Here is a 23,143-nt window from a genome sequence, read left to right on the forward strand (position 1 = left end):
CTCAGGTTAACTAACCAGTGTGTATATGCACATAAAATGACTTTGACGAGCGAGCTTGTTATTTAACTTGTATCTCATAATTAGCTTAAAATAACTTCAGGTTGAGAGAAGAGTAAGTGCAAGACCAATGGTAAATTCAAGGTTGTCCAATTTTGACCAATGTCACTTAGCAAAAATAGCTAGCAAGCCACAGTATATAAGAGCATACAGATAGTAGATGCTACACACCCATAGAGAGATGCAATGACATTTGAAACATGAGTGAACGTCACATTGGGTACGTATTATGAGATGTACATGTAAATCAAGGCTAATGATTTAGGCATTACCAGTATTATCTTGCCCACCAATATCAAAAGAATTGTAACAGTCACTTGTTAATTAGGTTATGTTAAACTGATAGAAGTGTTTCCTGATTATGTTAAAATGCTTGCCTATATATTAGTGCATAGTCAATGGAAGGTTCTAATATAATCCCTACAGCTCAACTGTAGATTGAAATTGTAATTATTTCTTGTCATTCTAATTAGAGAGGAGTTCAGTTTATGACCTGCCTTGCAGTTGGTAAGGGCGGGGGGTGGGAAACAGATTCAAATTGTACTGAACTTACTAAACATACTGAATGTATTGAGGTAAAACCATTTACCTTTAACATAAAAAAGTTAAGGAAAGTATGACAGAGGTAGCCAAGAAATTAATAGGACAGCAAGTCACCTGGTAGCATATTATCATGTTGTATTACACCAATTGTACTCTTCTATTTAGGGTACGTTATCTAGAATATATAAATGTGTCACTTTTTTAACAACATTTAAGTTACTCTGTTGAGTTGCAAGTGGTTAAAGAATGTAAAACAAAAGGGGAGGTGTTGATCTACAGTAGCAATCAATCCTGACAGAGTAGTGAGAATAAAGAATAAAAAGGGGAATAGAGTCACCTTAGAATCCTAACCATGACAAGAACATGTCAGTCAGTTACATACAGTATAAACTGTGTTGTAGCTTTGACTAGCCGATTCACAGGAAAAGACTATTTATGAAGACATGAGGGTACACGCAACAAAGTCACCACTGGGCATAGATGCACTGCAACCTGTCTTGCATTAAAAAGTCTTGTTTGTATAAATGATGCACTCACTAATTAAGCCGTAATAATATGGGAAGAGCCATTATAATTAATAAAGGGGCTATTCGTATCATTCACAGCACTTGACTAGATCATACTGAAATCATTTCACTTTTTTTCTTTAAACCAGGTAGCTTAGTTTCTTGCACTCCATGATCCCTGTACCAACTGTTATGCTGGGCTTTCACTAATCCGTGAACCTGTGTTAGGATATAGCAGGTTGGATAATGGATGGATGGATATCCATAGTTTTCTATATCAATATGATGCGAAAAGTACAACATTGTAGAAAAAAAAAAAAAGACTGGATTTTTTTACATACCAAACTGATTAAGGTATCATACTGTAAAGCTGAGCCTGATGACGCTGTGACAATGCCACCCACGCAGGGAAGATGCCTGTTCTTCAAGTAGTTTTTTAATGCCTCTAACATGTGAATCAGAGTGTGTAGATCTCTCAGTTGCCGGTACTTTTCTTTGGAGCCACAGATGAAAAGCAGGAGTTTGCGTACTGACGACGAACAAAAGGTGTTTGCTGGATCATTAAATACTGTAAAAGAAAATTTAAGCAAACAAAAACATAGGCCTCATGCTAATCTTATTTGTATTGACAGCAATCAGCTATATTGGTTCACAAATATTAACACATTTAATCTCTAGAACAGTAATTTTAAGGGACAGAGAAGCACTAGGTTAATTCATTCATAAATATATTTTTTTAACACACTTAATCCAACTAAGGGTTGTGGTTAGTCCATTATAGGGTCCACCAACTCACACACATTTGTAATTGCCAATTAACCTAACCTGTACATCTTTGGGGAAGTGGAGGAAGACTGCAGTACTCAGAGGAAACCCACACAAACGGGCAAAACAGGCAAAACTCCAGGGTGACAGTGGGCAGAATTGAGCTCAGCACACCAGATTCATGAAAAAGTAGGCTATTATGCCAAATCAGCCCTAATTCAGTTTTGATAAAATAGCTTGTCACCTTCATGTGTACCTCTGATAAGTAATAGAACCAAGAATGGTCAAACACAGGTGGGGGAATCCGTAGGTTTGCATCAGCAATTTTCTTAATTTGGTATGGAAGACGCAGAACCATCTCAGTCAAAAGTTGAGAATAAGCTTCAAATACATCAGCAGCATGGCCCTGCATAGTGAGAAAATAAGCAAACAGACAAATGGTTAACTACACACAGATATGCAAATATCACTTACAGTGAATTGATTTGAGGTATTTCTGATGTTAACAGTAGACAAGACTGTTAAATAGGAAAATGTGGACTTATACATTTCAGACATGAGGGGAAAAAAGAAATAGCACTGGGACTTTACCTTAACATACTGTCGAAGAAAGAAAGGGCTCATATCTGGAGGCGATGAAGATGTGTGGGTTTTTAACAGTTGGCTGGTTGTCACAGGCTCCTCATCACCTTGCTGTGACTTCCAAAATTCTAACAGAGATTTCAATACTTGAAGGCAGTAATCAATGGCTCCCAAGCTCAGCAATGCTGTGGCCGTGGCATTAGAGATCAATGATGAAGACTACATAAAGAGGAGTATGCAGCTTTTTAGAATATTCTACTTTTGACAAAAGCACAAAACAAAACCTGAAAATAATTCTCTGTTTATATGCTTGCCAAGCAACAAATCACAAGAAATTTTTATCAAAATTTGAACAGTTTAACAAATACGGAACAGGAAGTATGGAGTGCCAACAAAGTAAAACTTAAAGGGTATGAAACTTAAAGGGTATGAAAAAGTGGGAACAGACATGAAACACATATAGTGTCTGTTTTCACAGAAAGCAGCTGCATTACAGACTGGACAAATGGAACTTAGAACAACCAGTCTGAACGCCTATAAATACAATGTATGGAAGGATGAAACCTTGTGTATCCATGGTAACAAAGAACAAAGCAATAGGTAACCATTCACAGTGAGCTAAAAAATACACACCATGTTTTCAAATAAAAGAACATGTGCAAAAATAAACAGACATCAATATAAAGACTGGAACCCATATCACAGACAACCAGAGTGCAAATCACAATGTAACTCATAAAACTTATTTATCTGTGACGAACAAAAGTAAAACTATTGCATAGATGATGAGGCACACGTGGGTCAGGTGACTTCTCTCTTTAAAATGTTCTTCAATTTAATAAAGAAAGCAGTAGCATGTCACTTAATTCCTCTCTCTGTCCAAAGCTGTGTATTGGTGAAAGAGAGCCGACAGTGACATCATGAGAAATAAACTCGTAAGAAAATGTATAAAATTCAAACACTAAAACACACAGGTAGGTTTTAACTAATCTAGAGATTGACTCTAAACAAAGCCAAAAATGTGTTCAAAACTAAGTATATATATTTGAAATGCATTCTCATTTACAAAAAAAGGTGAAGAAATGACAATGAAAAAATAAACGTAATGAAATACAAATTTTTCCCAACTGTTTTAAATCTTGTATCACTACCTTGAGCATCTACTTAAAAAAAATTACTTTCATTAAAAAATAAAATCAGGTATAAAATAGTTATTGGTATAAACATATTTAAACTCTTAGAATAATTATAAGTATAGTATTCATACAATGATGGAGATTTAATGATGAAGAGACAGCGCTTTTCATTTAACACAGGTTTTTTTTTTAAAACTTTTCATCTGAGAATTGGCACAATACTGGGACCCAAGAAAAGGATTACTACTATAATGACAGCTGAGCTATGTAATTACAAGTTTAAAAAAAACAGTTCTGTTTACATTCAAGCACATTTCTTACATGAATATTACAAAAAGAGAAACAAGTGGAAAGAAATCATATTGTTAACAAGTTAAACAATGTATGCATGGCGCAACTTTAAGGTGTGTTCAGCAACTAAGTTAACAGACATGAAAGTTGAAGCAATTTACACTTTTCATTTACTTCACCTAAGAGTCAGTTATATTTTTATTTATTAAATAGTTAGTAAAATAGTTAGGCTCCCCGACTTGGAGCCTGTTCATTGGGGTTTACCCCGGAGAACGAGAGGATAGCCTCCCTCCACCTTCAGGTGGGGGGACGGGTCCTAACTGTTGTTTGTGCGTATGCGCCGAACAGCAGTCTGGAGTACCAACCCTTTTTGGAGTCCCTGGAGAGGATGCTAGAGGGCATACCTTCTGGGGACTCCCTCGTTCTGCTGGGAGACTTCAATGCTCTCGTGGGCAATGACAGTGAGACCTGCAAGGGCGTGATTGGGAGGAATGGCCCCCCCCTGATCTGAACCTGAGTGGTGTTTTGTTATTGGGCTTCTGTGCTCGTCACAGATTGTCCAAAATGAACACCATGTTGAAGCATAGGGGTGTTCATATGTGCACTTGGCACCAGGACACCTTAGGCCTCAGTTCAATGATCGACTTTGTGTTCATGTCGTCGGAATTGCGGCCACATGTCTTGGACACTCAGGTGAAGAGAGAGGCGGAGCTGTCAACTGATCACCACCTGGTGGTGAGTAGGCTTCGATGGTGGTGGAGGATGCCGGTCAGGCCTGGTAGACCCAAACGTATTGTGAGGGTCTGCTGGGAACGTCTGGCAGAGTCCCCTGTCAGAAGTAGCTTCAACTCCCACCTCCGGTAGAACTTCGACCACATCCCGAGGGAGGTGGGGGACATTGAGTCCGAATGGGCCATGCTCCGTGCCTCTATCGTTGAGGCGGCTGACCGGAGCTGTGGGCCGTAAGGTGGTCGGTGCCTGTCATGGCGGCAATCCCTGAACCCGTTGGTGGACACCGGTGGTGAGGGATGCCGTCAAGCTAAAGGAGGAGTCCTACAGGACCCTTTTGTCTTGTGGGACTCTGGAGGCAGCTAATAAGTACCGGCAGGCCAAGCATAATGCAGCTTCGGTGGTTGCTGAGGCAAAAATTCGGATGTGGGAGGAGTTTGGGGAGGCCATGAAGAACGACTTTCGGACGGCTTCAAGGAGTTTCTGGTCTACCGTCCGGCGTCTCAGGAGGGGGAAGCAGTGCAGTGTCAACACTGTATATGGTGGGGATGGTGCGCTGCTGACCTCAACTCTGGACGTTGTGGGTCGGTGGGGGGAGTACTTCGAAGACCTCCTCAATCCCACTAACATGCCTTCCAATGAGGAAGCAGAGCCTGGGGACTAAGAGGTGGGCTCCCTCATCTCTGGGACTGAGGTCACCGAGGTGGTCAAAAAACTCCTTGGTGGCAGGGCCCCGGGGGTGGGTGAGATACGCCCGGAGTTCCTCAAGGCTCTGGATGTTGTAGGACTGTCTTGGTTGACACGCCTCTGCAACATCACATGGACATCAGGGACAGTGCCTCTGGACTGGCAGACCGGGGTGGTGGTCCCCCTCTTTAAGAAGGGGGACCGGAGGGTGTGTTACAACTACAGAGGGATCACACTCCTGAGCCTCCCTGGAAAAGCCTATTCGGGGGTCCTAGAGAGGAGGGTCCATCAGATAGTCGAACCTCAGATTCAGGAGGAACAGTCCTGGTTTTCGTCCTGGTTGTGGAACAGTGGACCATCTCTACACCCTTAGCAGGGTCCTGGAGGGTGCATGGGAGTTTGCCCAACCAGTCTACATGTGTTTTGTGGACTTGGAAAAGGCATTCGACCGTGTCCCTCGGGGAATCCTGTAGGGGGTACTCCGAGAGTATGGGGTTCCGGACCCCCTGATAAAGGCTGTTCGGTCCCTGTACAACCGGTGTCAGAGCTTGGTCCGCATTGCCGGCAGTAAGTCGAACCCGTTTCCAGTGAGAGTTGGACTCCGCCAAGGCTGCCCTTTGTCACCGATTCTGTTCATAACTTTTATGGACAGAATTTCTAGGTGCAGCCAGGGCGTTGAGGGGGTCCGGTTTGGGTCACTGCTTTTTGCAGATGATGTTGTCCTGTTTGCTTCATCAGGCCGTGATCTTCAGCTCTCTCTGGATCGGTTCGCAGCTGGGATGGGAATCAGCACCTCCAAATCCGAGACCATGGTCCTCAGCCGGAAAAGGGTGGAGTGCCCTCTCAGGGTTGGGAACGAAATCCTGCCCCAAGTGGAGGAGTTCAAATATCTCAGGGTCTTGATCACGAGTGAGGGAAGAATGGAGCGTGAGATTGTGGTGAAAAAGGAGCTGAGCCTATGGTCATGAGGTATGGGTAGTGACCGAAAGAACGAGATCGCGAATACAAGCGGCTGAAATGAGTTTCCTCCGCAGGGTGTCTGGGCTTCCCCTTAAAGATAGGGTGAGAAGCTCAGTCATCCGGGAGGGGCTCAGAGTAGAGCCGCTGCTCCTCCGCATCGAGAGAAGTCAGATGAGGTGTTCCGGGCATGTCTAACCGGGAGGAGGCCCCAGGGAAGACCCAGGACACGCTGGAGGGACTATGTCTCCCGGCTGGCCTGGGAACGCCTCGGGATTCTCCCGGAAGAGCTAGAAGAAGTGGCCGGGGAGAGGGAAGTCTGGGCATCTCTGCTCAAGCTGCTGCCCCCGCGACCCGATCTCGGATAAGCGGAAGAGGATGGATGGATAGTAAAAGTGAGTACTATTCAAAAGTAAAAACTATACCAGAACACAGACCCCCCTTTCACCCAGGAGTTCTTTCAGTTGGACAGAAACAAGCTTTTACAATAGGTGCATTATATGCAAATGCAACTAACAATTATTATTCAAAACAGGGAAAAGATAAGGTACATTACCGCCAGTGTAAATGCTTAGTGTAAGGTTCAGTTTGTACTGCTGCCCTGGGAGAACAACTAAACCCCGGGATAAGCACGATTAGAAAACTGCTAGTGTAAAGCAGTTCAATATATAAAATCTATCGGGCAACATGACCAACGCTCGTCCTTTTATTTGATTTCCCCACCACCAGTCCCAGCTTAGCATTAACAACAAGCCGTATTACAAAATAAAGAAGAAGCAAAAGAATAACACATATATTATCTTACATTAAAAAAAAAAAACAAATACATAACAATCGAAACCCCCCTTCCTGGTTTAAACGCGCAATGTTCATAAATCAGAGAAACCAGTTTGACAAAATGGGATTACTGTCCTTATTGTGCAGGGCAAAGAGAAACCCTACTGGAATACGCCGGCCGTCGAGCCGATAACAACAAAGTTCAATCCTACCGGTCCAAGTATTCCAGCGAAATCAAAGTAAAAAGGTCCGTCTTCAGAGACACGTCTCCCTTGTGTTGCTGAGTCTTCAAAAAAAAAAATGAACTTGTTCCAGCAGATATTTTTACTTGGCGCTACCTCGTCTCTTCTCTTTGCTCCACCACAAGATGTCTCCCTTTCTCCCCTTCTTTTCCGGTTTTTAAGTTCTCACCACCAACCGCCCTGACCGAGTTATGACCTCCCCCTTAAAGGTGCATTTACAGCATTCTTCTTCCCTGCAATGCACCCAAAGAGGCAGCAAACTGCCCACGGAATAAAGCACATGTGGCAACCGCTACAAGTTAAGCTCAGAGAAATACAGTTTCCTTTATAATAGGTGCAACACAAGGATATGATGATTTGTGCAAGGACAGCATGAACAGTCCCTTAACTCAGGTCAGGTCAGGGAGCATGCAGTGGTGCAGCATGTTGCCACATCCACCACACTACGAAACAGCTCGGGATTTTGGTTGGCAACCTCCCAGGTAGACACGAGATCCAGTCCCACCCTCCAAAAAATGACCATCCATTTGCTGCAGCCAGGTGATATATGGGCGTCACCTTAGCTTGGTCTAGCTGCTTAGGTCCTCATCAATGAGAATTCTGGGAGACTGATCACTCTCAGGGAATCATGCCACAGGGCCGCAGTGGCGTAATTGACGCTCCCTCACAATGCAGGCAATGTATGGAGTAAGGTCGTTGTCAAAAAAAAGTTGTGATAATTTAAGCCAAATTTACATTTCACACTTGTCAATGCTGTACAACATTTTGACTGGCTCTTAACGTTGAATAAATAGGTACTTTGCACTAGTTGTGTGAATAAGAAACAGGCTGGAAGCGAATAACTTCGGACTCATGTGAAACAGTCACATTCTTCCCGTATCTCTGTGGGCTTTACTCAGACCTCCTTACATCTTGCCTGAAGAAGGGGCCTGAGTTGCCTCGAAAGCTTGCATATTGTAATCTTTTTAGTTAGCCAATAAAAGGTGTCATTTTGCTTGGCTTTTCTCAACATTCATAATGGCTAACACAGGACAACACCCTAGTACCTCAGACCTCCTGAACACTTGCATGTGAAGTAAACTGAGATCCATGATGAATTAGCTTCAAGGCCTGGGCTGGTTGCCCACAGGCGTTCACTAAATCATATATTATATAAGTATGTTCGCTGTCAAAAATAATCTTTTTACCGTTGTGGCACATATGTAGTAACAAAAATGGTTTCTTCCTCAAAAGCAAATGCCTTGTGCATTCAATGACGTATTTTAAACAGTTTATTCACACTTGAAATTGTACTCTAAATATTCAGAAGCAAGTGTAACCTGCGGAAGTGTGATTTTCAGAAGTGCAATTGAATCATGTGAAATGTAAATTTGACTTAAATTATTAACTTATTTTTAACAGCAACCTTTCTCCATAGTAATGTGCTTCATTCGGGAGTCCATTAGCAACCACTTATTCAACACAAAGTCATACCAGCAGTACCCAAGGATTTTATCACTGCACAGCGTCCATATCTTTCAATCATATAGCAAAACAGGGAGCACCAGGACTCTGTAAAAGGATGAAGGTCTAAGTCTTCAGAGATATCGGGAGTGCCACACATCCCTTTCCAGGGAGCTCATGACCCCCCCATGATCTCCAAATCCATTTACTGACTTCATAGTAAATGTCTCACCAGAGACATGAATGTTGCTGCCGAGGTAAGCAAAACTCTCAATGAGGTCAACATTCACTCCATAGGCAGACACACTGCTGATGGTGGTGCCCAAGAGGTCTTTAAAGGCCTGGATCTTTTTTTTTTTTTTTTATACAGGATACTCGCAAGCCCAGAGATCTTGACTTCTCGCTCAGTCTCTTGAGAGCCCCGATCAGAGCCTCCATTGACTCTGTAAAAATCACTGCATTGTCAGCAAAGATCAGTGAATCTCTCTTTACCAACAAATGCCCTACTGCCACTTGACCCCATGGCCCTAGCCAACACCCAGTCCATGCAAGCATTGAACAGAGGGTACAACTTCAGTGGGATTCCACTGAGTATCAGGATGTCCCTCAGGTCAGCTCGATCAACTGAGTCAAAGGCTTTACGACAAACCAACAAAGGCGGCAAAGAAACCCCCGATATTTGAGTTTGCGCTCAATGAGAACCGCCTGGATGCGGTCGATGGTAGGCATAAAACCAGACTGCTCCGTTCACTGGTAGGTGGTCAGGAGAACAGCCTTACCACCAGCCTGGTGAAGTTCATCCCGGATTCCACAGATCCTTACAGCCTTCCCTACCCTCAGCTGATTCACCAGATATGCAATGTCAAGTGATATTGGGTGGTTCACAGTGAATTGTAGAATCAGCCTCGCTGGATAACAGCTTCAAACAGCTGCTCAAAGTAGCCAGCCCAGCAGGTCACAACTGCAGAAACATCCATAAGGACCGTTCCATCACCTGCCCTGACTACGACTCTCTGAGGAACAGATTTGGATGTGTGTAATACTTCAGTTCCTCTGAAATGTAAGCAGGTCGTGGGTCACCAGACTATAGATGGTGTGTGACTTGCTCACAGATTCCTTATACAAATGCCTCATTTGCCCTTAGAGCCCTCGCAGCTGTCCTTCTCAGTTCCCGGTACAGACTGGAGTTGCTATCAGGCCATGTGCTGTTACTTCCCTTGATAATATTCAGGTTGCCTTGCAAGAAGAAAAACTTCCTTCTGGGAACACCAGCAACACCAACACAACCCTGATCAAACTTCAGGGTCTTGCCATGGACAGTTTCCCACATCACATTAGGATCAGCAGTCCTACCTAAGTCTGCAAGTTCCTCACACAAACTGCACGCAGACTCATTAGAAAAAGTCTGATCGTGGAGTCTAGCTAGGTCCAGCCTCCTTCTCCTAGTAGGTGCTTGCCTACTGGATCTAAGCTGGATCTTCAGAGTAGCAATAACAAGTATGTGGTCAGAAATCACAAACTGGGCACTTCTGTAGACCCTGCAGCATCTTTCCACAACTATGTGATCAATCTCCTTAACCACGCCACCAGTACTGGAGTACCAATTCCAACGATGCGGCTCAGAGTGCCGGAACCAGGATCCAGAGATCCGCAGGCCCTGATATTTTGCAAAGTCAAGGAACATGGAGCCACTTTGACCACGGCTGCCAGACCCATGGGCACAGACACAATCCTCACAGTCAGCCCCGTCAGTCAGACTGAAGTTGCCCTTGACCAGAGGAGAGTCACCTCACAGGCACTCATCAACCACCGAGCACAGCTGCGAAAAAAATGTCTCCCTGTCTGACAAATCATTCACTGGAGTCAGAGAATGCACTGAGACAACAGGCAAAGCATCCAGAGTCTTAATCTGAGTCTCATAAGGCGCTAGTTGAAAGGAGTTACAACAGACACCATTGGAAGGAGCTGATCCTCCACAGCAACAGCCACTCCCCAAGTATGACAACCATCAGAACCGACCAGACCAGTAAGATGTACAGACCACCTACTAGACTCAAAGAATTGAAAAAATAATTAATTGATGCCATTCATTTACCTTTTTTTAAATAACATTTTGATTAATGTTTTTCAGATGAGCTGCACCATTAATATAATGTTCTAGATGAGTTTGCAAATCATTCAGTACATCCCAGTTTTTATTTAACAGTTCAATGAAGTATATATATATATATATATATATATATATATATATATATATATATATATATATATAGATTTAAAATATGCCAAACAGCGAACTTGCAAACCAGTTGTACACGACCATTGAAACTACAATTAGCATGGCACTATACAGGGTGTCCATAAAGTCTGTGTGCAATTTAAAATAGTTGCAACTTTGAAAGTACATGTAATAGAAAGAATCTGTAAAAAGGATTAGAAAGCACACTTACATTTTTTATTGTTCTTTCTAATTTTCAACATGTCCACCATCTTTACTAATTACAAAGGGTAATAAGATTCTGTAATTCTCAGAAAACATTTTCAAGCTGATTTTCAGTAATACCAGCAATCACATCAGTTATCCTAGTTTGCAAGTCTTCTAAAGATCGAGGTTTGGTTGAATAAACATTAGTTTTCACATGTCCCCATAAAAAGAAATCCAATGGAGTCTAATGTGATGAACGTGGAGGTCAAGAAATTGGTCCACCTCTTCCAATTCATCTGTTAGGGAATTTCTCATGAAACTGTCTAACATGCAAAGCGAAGTGACAAGGAACAACATCTTGTTGAAACACTGTATTCTCTATCAGTCCTAACTGTTCAAGATGAGGAATAAAGTAATTTTGCAGCATTTCTAAATAGCTATCACCATTAACAACATCCATCCATTATCCAACCCGCTATATCCTAACACAGAGTCACGGGGGTCTGCTGGAGCCAATCCCAGCCAACACAGGGCACAAGGCAGGAACCAATCCCGGGCAGGGTGCCAACCCACCGCAGGACACACACAAACACACCCACACACCAAGCACACACTAGGGCCAATTTAGAATCGCCAATCCACCTAACCTGCATGTCTTTGGACTGTGGGAGGAAACCGGAGCGCCCGGAGGAAACCCATGCAGACACGGGGAGAACATGCAAACTCCACACAGGGAGGACCCGGGAAGCGAACCCACTGCACCACCGTGCCGCCCTCCCATTAACAACATGCCCTTCAAAAAAGAATGGCCCAATGACTCGATTTTTTCCCAAAGCACACCACACATTAACTTTGGAAGAATCTCTTTCATGTTCAACAGACTCGTGGATTTTTAGTTCCCCAGATACTGCAAAAATAAAACTTCTGAAGACAAAAAAAAAATACATCAAGCTTTCTAATCCTTTTAACGAATTCTTTCTATCACATATACTTACAAAGTTACAACTATTTTAAATTGCACACGGACATTATGGACACCCTATTAAACCTCACCATACCCTAAAATTTTCACATCCTTGTGCTATTTCAAAATAATGCTGCAGTTCCTTCACTTCACAAACTTATCTATCATTCTCTCTTCTCTCCACCTTTTTTATATGTGTCTTTGCTATCAATCACCTCATTTTGACTGCTTCACAGGTTGGAGTTATGGGGATTAAATATATGTTTGTACCACAGAAAAATACTCTCTGTGAGGTGTACATCGTTGTTTACAGGATATGTCTCAGACTGTATACTACCACAACCACACATACAGGACAGTGGATCACATGCGACAGAATTCATACTTCGACTAACTTGGCTAATTTTACTACACAATTATGTGGCAACCCATCACAAACATACCTTTGACCCGTACCATTGCTTAATAAACACTGCCACCTGCCGAAAGAGGTTTTTAATTTTTTACAATCTTGATCACTCACAAAAAAGAGTCACTGTGAAATTAAGAGACTTCTGGCTTAGTATATTTTCCAAGCTGCTGGGGTCTTAAATCCTTACACTACTTTCTAGAAAATGGCATACATTATTAATTTTTGCTAGCTGCATGGACGGCTGTCTCCAAGTTGTTTGTACAAAAAAAAAAAACTGGTGGCTCACTGCTTTAAACTGCTACCAGCAAAGAGGAGGGGATGAGAACATTGCTTGCTTAGGCCTTACATGGGACTGTATGTTCCAAACTTAAGAAAATGGCAAGTAAATGTGGTGCTTAATACTGTTTGCAAGAAGAGCAAAGACTGGTACATGCAGGCTATGTAGACTTCACTGGAAGTAAACCAAGATTCACAATCTAAGAAAGCACATTCAACATAAACATTTGCTTTAGTGTGCTGAACACCACAATATATGCAACTGTCTTTCCCCAAACCAGGAGGATACTTTTTGTTTAACAGTGTTCCTCTATTCTGGAACAAAGATATATACAGTGGGGCAAAAAAATTTATTTGCAAATTATGGTGGAAAAAAAGTATTTGGTCACCTACAAACAAGCAAGATTTTCTGGCTCTCACAGACCTGTAACTTCTTCTGTAAGAGGCTCCTCTGTCCTCCACTCGTTACCTGTATTAATGGCACCTGTTTGAACTCGTTATCAATATAAAAGACACCTGTCCACAACCTCAAACAGTCACACTCCAAACTCCACTATGGCCAAGACCAAAGAGCTGTCAAAGGACACCAGAAACAAAATTGTAGACCTGCACCAGGCTGGGAAGACTGAATCTGCAAAAGGTAAGCAGCTTGGTGTGAAGAAATCAACTGTGGGAGCAATGATTAGAAAATGGAAGACATACAAGACCACTGATAATCTCCCTCGATCTGGGGCTCCACGCAAGATCTCACCCCGTGGGGCCAAAATGATCACAAGAACGGTGAGCAAAAATCCCAAAATCACACAGGGGGGACCTAGTGAATGACCTGCAGAGAGCTGGGACCAAAGTAACAAAGGCTACCATCAGTAACACACTACGCCGCCAGGGACTCAAATCCTGCAGTGCCAGACGTGTCCCCCTGCTTAAGCCAGTACATGTGCAGGCCCGTCTGAAGTTTGCTAGAGAGCATTTGGATGATCCAGAAGAGGATTGGGAGAATGTCATATGGTCAGATGAAACCAAAATAGAACATTTTGGTAAAAACTCCACTCGTGTTTGGAGGAGAAAGAATGCTGAGTTGCATCCAAAGAACACCATACCTACTGTAAAGCATGGGGGTGGAAACATCATGCTTTGGGGCTGTTTTTCTGCAAAGGGACCAGGACGACTGATCCGTGTAAAGGAAAGAATGAATGGGCCCATGTATTGTCAGATTTTGAGTGAAAATCTCCTTCCATCAGCAAGGGCATTGAAGATGAAACGTGGCTGAGTCTTTCAGCATGACAATGATCCCAAACACACTGCCCGGGTAACGAAGGAGTGGCTTCGTAAGAAGCATTTCAAGGTCCTGGAGTGGCCTAGCCAGTCTCCAGATCTCAACCCCATAGAAAATCTTTGGAGGGAGTTGAAAGTCCATGTTGCTCAGCAACAGCTCCAAATCAACACTGCTCTAGAGGAGATCTGCATGGAGGAATGGGCCAAAATACCAGCAACAGTGTGTGAAAACCTTGTGAAGACTTACAGAAAACGTCTGACCTCTGTCATTGCCAACAAAGGGTATATAACAAAGTATTGAGATGAACTTTTGTTATTGACCAAATACTTTTTTTCCACCATAATTTGCAAATAAATTCTTCAAAAATCAGACAATGTGATTTTCTGGATTTTTTTTTCTCATTTTGTCTCTCATAGTTGAGGTATAACCTATGATGAAAATTACAGGCCTCTCTCATCTTTTTAAGTGGGAGAACTTGCACAATTGGTGGCTGACTAAATACTTTTTGCCCCACTGTATTCTCAAAACTGTTTAGTTTACCAGAGTCCATTCCAGCAACACGGGGTGCTGTGTAGAAAACATTCCTTAATAAACCATTGGAAGGCAACACAATCATCCATACCTGGGTCAATTTCTAGTCATCACTTAACCTAACCCATATGCCTTTCGGAGAGACAGAAAGATTGAGAAGACTCAGCAAAAACTGACTGAGTGACAGAAAGCTAGACATATGAGGGAGCAGTCCTAAATTTGGGTCAGCATAATAGTAAATACCATTGAAACTTATCCCTTGAAACAAACACTGTCTTATCAAATGATGAAAAATATCCCTTAAATTAGGGTGGTGTCACAAATCCTGTTACTTTTTTTTTTAAACTATATTTATTAATGTATCTGAAAATGACAGTTTCAATATAAGACCAGGACTTGCTAAATAAGATTTTTTTTTTCATTTGAGTGGCAACTTACTTCAGTAGAAGACTTTGATCCTGACTTTGTACGGGACATAAAAACACTGAGTAGTCTCATAATAACCAAATGAACTTCATTCATTGGACTGCGGTCATTCTTCTTGGAAACATCCTATCAAAAACAAAAATCAGCTACATAAAACTGCCACACCACTAGTTCCTCTTTTACGATACAACACAATTTAAAATGACTAAAATATTTTGAGAAAAACGGTACTGTAATTCATGCTTCAGAAGAAATGTAGGAGACTATTCACAAGACTAAGTCACATTACCTTCTTATGCATGCCCAGCTCAGAAATAAGCTGGGAAAGCAAATCATCCAAAGCACCTTTGTCTTTTTCATCCTCTCCATCTAGGTCTGCAGTTAACATTAAAATTACCTGAGGAATTAATAAAATCAGCATCAAAATTATATTCCAATAAGGAGCGCATTTATCTAGATCACCACTCAATGCTATTCATGGGGCATATACCTGCATATATGGGATGGCGCGAACTCCACCTACATTATGAAGCTGTGGCAAATGTTGCAGAAGTCTTTCAAGCAACATTAACCTTACCATGTGAAGCCTAATGGAAAAAGAAGAGACTGTTAAACACCACACCAGGCTATACAAAGAGACTGTTGTAAAGCAAAAATTGGACGACCAACTACCGACTGCTCGTGTGAACATCCCCTTCTGTCTCAGCTTCACCTTCTGACCCTTCACACTCCTGTTGGCCTGCAGTTGTACTGATGGCACCAGTGCTTGAACTTATGCTGCCTGGCCCTGCTGGATGTCCCTCCACTGTTGTGTCTCCATAAGCACTGCTTCGACCAGAAACTAAATTAAAATAAATAAATAAATAAATTGAACAACCAAGGTGATGAAGACAGCACTCAGTATAAAATAAAATTCATATTAACAATATAACATATTTTGTAAGTGTACCATCTATTGTGCTATCTAACAGCATGGCAGCATCTTCTCAGGTACAAGAGAACTATAAGAATATATACATAGAACTAACAAATATCATTTACCTCCACCTAGGTCACATCACACCTGGCCCCTATTCCTCCTGCAAGTGATGGACTATCAGGGGATCACACTCCTCTGCCTCCATAGGATAACTAACACCAGGTCACTGTAAAGGTGATTCCACTTACTCACAGAACCTCAGATCCAGAAGGAGCAATGTGGACTCCATTCAAGCAGTGGAACAGTGGACATCATGACCATTTTGGAGGGGGCATGGGAGTACGCTCCTTTAGTGTACATGTGTTTTGTGGACTTGGAGAAGAAGTCAGACTGTGCTCCACAAGGGATGAAGTGTTTGGGGGGTTGGGGGTTTGGCTTAGGGTTGTGGTTGATCTCTTATCCCATTTGTGATTTTCCTGGACAGGATATCAAAATGCAGCCAGTGAAGGGAGGGTGTCTAGTTTGGAAGTCTTAGAACTGTGTCATTGCTTTTTACAGCTGACATGGCCCTGCTGGCTTCACTGGTCTGTGAACTCCAGCACACATTGGGACGGTTTGGCAACAAGGATGAGGAACAGGACCTCCAAATCTGAGGCCATGGTCCTTAGCAGGAAAAGGTTTGACTTTCCTCTCCAATTGGGAGGCAGGCTACTACCTCAGGTTGAGGAGTTTAGGCATCTCTGGGTCTTGTTTAAGAGTGTGGGGAAAAGAGATGGTGAGCCTGACAGATGAATCGGGATGGTGAATGCAGTTATGCAGTTGCTATACTGACCCGTAGTGGTGAAGAAATAGCTGACCCAAAAGACAAAGCTCTTGATTTACCAGTCAATCGACATCCCTACCCTCACCTATGGGAACAGCTTTGGGAATTAACTGAAAGGACGAGATTGTGGGTACAAGCAGCCGAAATAACCTTTTCTCTGCAGGGAGGCTGTGTTCTCCGTTGGAGACAGAGTGAGAAGCACAGACACCAAGGAGAAGACGCATCAAGAGGGGACAACTGAGGTTGTTCAGGAATCTGCTAAGGATGCCTCCCAGACAACATTTATGGGCATGACCAGCTGGAAGACGACACTGGGGAACACCCTGGGCTGACTAGAAGGATCTCCCAGATGGCTTGGAAATGTCTTGGGGGATCCCATAAAATGACTTGGCAAATATGATTGGGGAAAGTGATGCATGGGCCTCTGCTAAGACTGCTGCTTTTTGGATGGGTACCGAAAAACGGTACCGGATTTGGAATGGTAGGTACCAAAATATCAATAACCTCTGGGAAAAACAGTGTAGCTATCTGTATTTTTGTAATGATAATTCATTCTAACATCAGCTGCGTTTTTAAATTCCTAACCGTCCCTAAGGATGATGATTTGTGTTCAGACAGCATCAGTCAAGTAGCAGCCACAGTTCCACCAGTGGATGCCAGCATTCAGACACTCTGGTCCACCCCATTCTCCATGGCTCGATGAGGAAAAATAACTTAGGAAAAACAGCAGAATGTCGCAGGGATGCTGCAAAGTTTACTGTGAAAGATCTACAATACTTCACCACAGTGGAGTCGAGTTGGTTTAGGCAAACACAGTATAAATTCCTATCTGCTAGATAGTTGCCTTAAGTTTGATCTGAGTTGTGTTGACAAATTGGGACGAGTTAATTTATAGCCATATTTGTAGTCCTTTAAAACTTGAGTTACAAGGTGGTAATACAATATTCATGATATAATAAAATTAGATTAAAACAGTTTATTTTATTATGCATGTTGTTAAATTATGTAATTATATTTAGAAAGTTTTAAACTTAAAGTGAACGCTGATATTTATGTTCTTATTTTATTGGTTTAGATGGTAGCCAATGAGGGTGCAGGTTAGAGGCAAAGAAAAGTAGAAAAAAGGAAGCAGAGCGTAATGGTATAGATATCGGTATGAAGTTGACAACAAGATTATTATATCTGAGCAGTTACTGTGAGAAATTTGGTTATTTCAATGGTAACCTTCAACTTGAAGTTTTTTTTAGCATATAGCTGATTCCAGCATAAAGTTAACTGTCGGGAGAGATTATGTGGATGTGCTAGTGGTTGGACAGACTGTGTAGAGAATGCCAACCTGGTGAGCTGTGGGGTACCACCTGGCGAAAGGCTAAACAAAGGAGAACTGGCAGGCATTTCAATTCATCGTTGCTGTCGGATGTCATTATAGCTGATCAGCTATCGCAGCCAACTTGCCACGATGGACATGTGTCGGCTTCTTCTGGGAACGAGCGAGTTAGTCGCCAAAAAATGCCACAACCGCAAGCCAGTACTAAGGCTCGCAATGTTCATTTGTGGTACCATTACTTTATTTTCTACTAGTTTTTTGCTGGCTTTAATAAGATGATTTTACTTTATATTTTTCTTTTTGCTTTCAGAGAAAGAACTGTTGAATAAACAAATTTTTACTGGACTTGATGTTACAATTTTGTTTGAGATGTATATATGTAAATAATAGTTCATGTGTGTGTTTGATAATAACTGGCTTAGTCATAAAGAGAAAAAAAGAGGACAATAATTTAGCATGTGTTATATTAACTGTGATTTAGTAACAAGGGGTGCAATTCCTGGTAAAGATATGCAAATTATTGAGTTAACAGGTTAAAATATTAGTTATCTTTTTGTCATATAGTGTGGGTAGATTATTAAGACTTAAATTATTAATTAGTGTTCCTTAGATTATTAACACAGGTTTGTTCATTAAAAGGTCATAATTAGACTTATTATTTTGGGGAACAAAAACTGAACTCCGGTCAGCTCCCTCAGTAAAAGCTGAGGGGTGCTACATAAGCAATACAAAAACAAACAAAATTAGTTATCATAGTTGTAAAAAAGTTTTAACTTTTTTCATCTGTAGGGAGATGACGACAGCCCTTAAACCCAATCACCATCCCTCTTCAAGATACACATTATCTCCCCACATCATGGAGAGTAATATAAATAACAGAATCAATAAGTTTCAGTATAGAAAGGCAGTAATGCTATCTATAAAATCCTAACGACACACATATCTACTGTTGCCCCAGCGACCCAGTCCCATATAAGCAATTGAAAATGAATGAAAGTTAATGTCTTACCACTGTGTTCTCCAGCCACAGAATCTATAGCGCTGCCCCCACTCTCAGATCCAGCACTTCCTGCATGTTCTGCCGGTGATGTCCTGAGAGTTGACCCATCTGTAGCTGCTGTGCTGCCTTCATCATCAGATGCTGGAGCTGAAAACATAACAAAAGCTGTTACAGGAAAACAAACAGGTTTCTGTCTGTCTCTCTTTACACAGGGAGTGATATGACAAGTCTCCTACAGCAAAGTAATATCCATTATGTTTGTCTGAATTCATTTCAACAAAAAGGAGGCAATTCTTAACCACAACACTTAGTAGAGTAGATCATGGACCCACTGAGGACACACAAGCCACTACATTCAAGCACAACACAAGTTACACTGTATTTGCAAGAATCCACACTAAAGTGAATGTTAGACATTTACTCCTTTATAGGTTTGCTAATTCTGAATCGTACCAGTTACTTTAATTTTCATTTTTACCTGATTGTATTTTTGTATGTCAAGTTTTCCCCTGAATTTCAGTTACCTGATGCAGTAGTATCTGAGAGTGTTCCAGCATCCAGAGAAGATGAGCTAGGAGCCTGACCAGATAGGCCAAGACTCTGAAGGCCTAGTGCACTGCTACTGCTACCTACAGAAGAAAGCATGGGAAAAAACAATGTAACATCCAATAATGAACACAGAACAAGACAAGCCCATTCAATTGATGAAGCTGATTTTGTTAGCAACGGTGTCCCAATATATCACTAAAGAAGCTATCAAGGTGTTTATAATGTTTTGTATTTTTTGTATTTGTATTACCATAATGTTTTGTAAAAAGTGCTCTGTTTTTTATCTTGATTACATTTTTTAATATTCTGTTTAATTGCTCAACAACAGACTGATTCACACTTGGAATCTCATACAAGCCAGTTGTTAATAGAACTAAAATTCAAACACAAAAGTTACTGGAATGCTTGGATTTTATTTTACCTTTTCACAAGTTTTCTATCAAGTTCGAAGAACATGGTCAAACCATAAAGTCTACTTTAAAGAGAAGCACCAACTTTAAAACAAATTTTGGAAACATCACTGATAAAAATGGCAGACCATCAAATAATAAGTATAAAAGTAACACCATGAACATGTTTAATATAATTCAGTATCATTGTGGGTCATAACCCATGCACATAGCTTCAGGTGCAAAGTTGGAAAACAGCCACATACAGGGCACTGGTCCATTATAGAGCCCACTGATGCATATGCACAATTACATAAGGATAATACACAACTGCCAATCAACTTAAGACACATTGTCTTTGGTAATATGGGAACACAGAGTACTTGAAAGAAAACCCACAGACATGGGGAAACATGCAATCTCCAGATGGACAATGACCGGTTCCAAGACTGGAACCCAAGCCAATTGGTCCTTTAGGAGCCAGCTATACTTAATGTGCTATCGTGTTGACCAAACATACAGGTGCTGGTCATAAAATTAGAATATCATGACAAAGTTGATTTATTTCAGTAATTCCATTCAAAAAGTGAAACTTGTATATTAGATTCATTCATTACACACAGACTGATGTATTTCAAATTTTTATTTCTTTTAATGTTGATGATTATAACTGACAACTAATGAAAGTCCCAAATTCAGTATCTCGGAAAATTAGAATACAGTAATCCCTCGCTACTTCGCGGTTCACTTTTCGTGGATTCACGACTTTGCGGATTTTATATGTAAGCATATCTAAATTCATAACGCGGATTGATGACTTTTTTTTCCATGCAGATATTTTAGGTACTTGAATACCAAAACAAACTAAAAACTTTAGAAAACAATGAAATATCACCTTGCTGATCTTGCTGTAAACTGAGAGCAATTGCCAGTTCCACCATGGTTTCATCATCAGCATCTGGGGGAATGTCTAACATAGGAGGGAAGCCCTCTGCTCCAGCTAATAGAGCTTCCAGAGGGGATGGGTTTCCATTGGTGACATTCTCTGCAGATTCTAACACCATGGACTCCGACTAAAATTGAGACAGAGAAGGGAATTATATAACAACCATTTATTCTGTAACAAGTTAATCACTTGGGAAACATTCTCAAATCCATCAAAACTCACCACCATCTCAAAATCTCCATGGTCCACCTCATTCTGCTCCTGGCTCTCCTGACGTACACTCTCACTTCCTGTTATTCCAGAGGACTGCATCTTATCATCTGCATCATCCTCATCATCATCATCTTTATCTCCTATTGTGTGTGAAAATTAAGAACAGGGAAGCCATTCCAAAACATAATATAATCTGTCAGGTGCAGTCTATAATACCTTAATTGATCTTTAGAATGCAGCCCTTGTGTCAGCAGTAAACATAATCAAAAACTTAAATATTACTGCTATTTATACTCTGGTTATGCAGATGCGAATCTTTGATAAATTTACATGGGTCTGTATTGAAGGAGTGACATAACAAAGAAGTGACAAATACTGTATTAGAGGAGTGACATATTATTGGAGTGACAAATTATGATTAAAATTTTATTAAATAATTTGTTATCTTGCTTCAACAGAGAGCAGGAACACAACTGAAAGTACGCTTGCCAAAAAAATCGCTGTCTCACCTACTACTTGGATGGTTGGTTGGATGGTTCACTCCCTTGAAATTTATATCTGAAGTTTCACTCCTTTGTTATGTCTCTCCTATGACATGTCACTCCTTTGAATAGGACCGATTTACATAATTATACATTGATACTGCTTTCATTTATATATACATTTAGACATTAAACGTCCCCTAAGTTTAACAAATTCAGTAAAAAACTACAAACAAGGCAGAACAGATTACTTAAAGAACTTCTTACTTAAAGAACAAGTTAACTGAATCTTCCTATAATGGAAAAGAGCAAAAATAAGGAGCAGTGTTTAGGGCAGCTGCAACATTCATTAGACACTGCCTTTAAATAGTACTTATTGTAAACTAAAAATACAGTTGTCATATCTTGCTGCACACACTAACTGGCTTTCTTTGGAGAACAAACAAAGATAACTCAAACTGACAATTCAACCATGCTTCTGCTTACACTGCCAGGCTACAGGTTCTTGTTCTGATAATGGTATATGCCTTGTATTTGCAAAGTGACATCCACTATTACAAGTCAAGCTAAGTGCTATTTTATATCTATCACACAAGTTAGGAAACTTGTGGGTGCATAACTGGGTATTGATTATGCAACTAGTGATGCTCCGATCAACTGGCTGCCAATCTTCACAAAAAAAAAAACTATTTATGATCGGGAAGTTGGCCAATCACAAAAAATGATCTTTGAAGCCCCTACTTTTCTAGACTTTATGGTAATTCAGTTGCAGTGCTCCTTTATGCAAGGTATTACAGTAAACAAGTTAGAGTCCATCTTACTTTCTTTTTTTTTTTTTTTGCAGTAAACTTCCTGTAGTGTAAACAAGGCAAGTGAAGGCTTGTTTTGCAGGAGACCAAGAGAGGATTGGAATATTAGCCTTTACATTAAGAAAGTGGAGTAATAAACTGAGAAAAAGGAATCCATGAAGGAATCTTGTACGATCAGATAAAATGACAAGAACAATACTTTGAATTAATACAGACCTTTTTATTTTGTCCTTTAAATTAAAATGGACACTGAGTATGGACAGTATGTAAACAGCAGTTTACATTTTTATTGGAAAAAGAAAAGATAAATTTAAAATTGCTGCTTAGTAAACAACAGACTTGTTAGCTTAACAGAAAAATGTGTCTTACTTATAAACCTGTTAAGCATATATTTAGTCTTCTTGATAAAGAACTTATGAACATTTGCACACTTTTTAAAGACCTGTACTGTGTTGCAGTGTGTCATACAGTAGAAGTTTTGTAAGAAACAACTACATAATTAAAACGATACTCCATATTTATAATTACACCTCAAGAATTATGAAAGTTTAGCTAAAACTCTGGAGAAAAAAAAACCTGTATAAATATAGTAAATATATACTTTAACAGAAAAAAGCTGTATTGCAATTAATTATTAAAAACAATTAAAACCAAAAAGTAT

The 23,143-nt window shown here is 40.8% G+C and overlaps 1 protein-coding gene across 1 annotated transcript in view; it reads right to left on the reverse strand.

Moving 5' to 3' along the window:
- Nucleotides 1–23,143, reverse strand: part of ubr4 (ubiquitin protein ligase E3 component n-recognin 4) — a 188,233-nt gene that overhangs the window by 78,288 nt on the left and 86,802 nt on the right. The window contains 14 exon segments of the mRNA XM_028807429.2: nt 1,448–1,507; nt 1,509–1,567; nt 1,570–1,635; nt 1,638–1,674; nt 2,128–2,277; nt 2,463–2,672; nt 15,038–15,151; nt 15,315–15,422; nt 15,516–15,612; nt 15,698–15,866; nt 19,104–19,241; nt 19,619–19,723; nt 20,928–21,105; nt 21,201–21,331. Of these exon segments, the coding sequence (XP_028663262.2) occupies nt 1,448–1,507; nt 1,509–1,567; nt 1,570–1,635; nt 1,638–1,674; nt 2,128–2,277; nt 2,463–2,672; nt 15,038–15,151; nt 15,315–15,422; nt 15,516–15,612; nt 15,698–15,866; nt 19,104–19,241; nt 19,619–19,723; nt 20,928–21,105; nt 21,201–21,331 (1,622 nt within the window).

The sequence above is a fragment of the Erpetoichthys calabaricus genome, chromosome 8 (genome assembly GCF_900747795.2).
Source record: "Erpetoichthys calabaricus chromosome 8, fErpCal1.3, whole genome shotgun sequence".
NCBI lineage: Eukaryota > Metazoa > Chordata > Cladistia > Polypteriformes > Polypteridae > Erpetoichthys > Erpetoichthys calabaricus.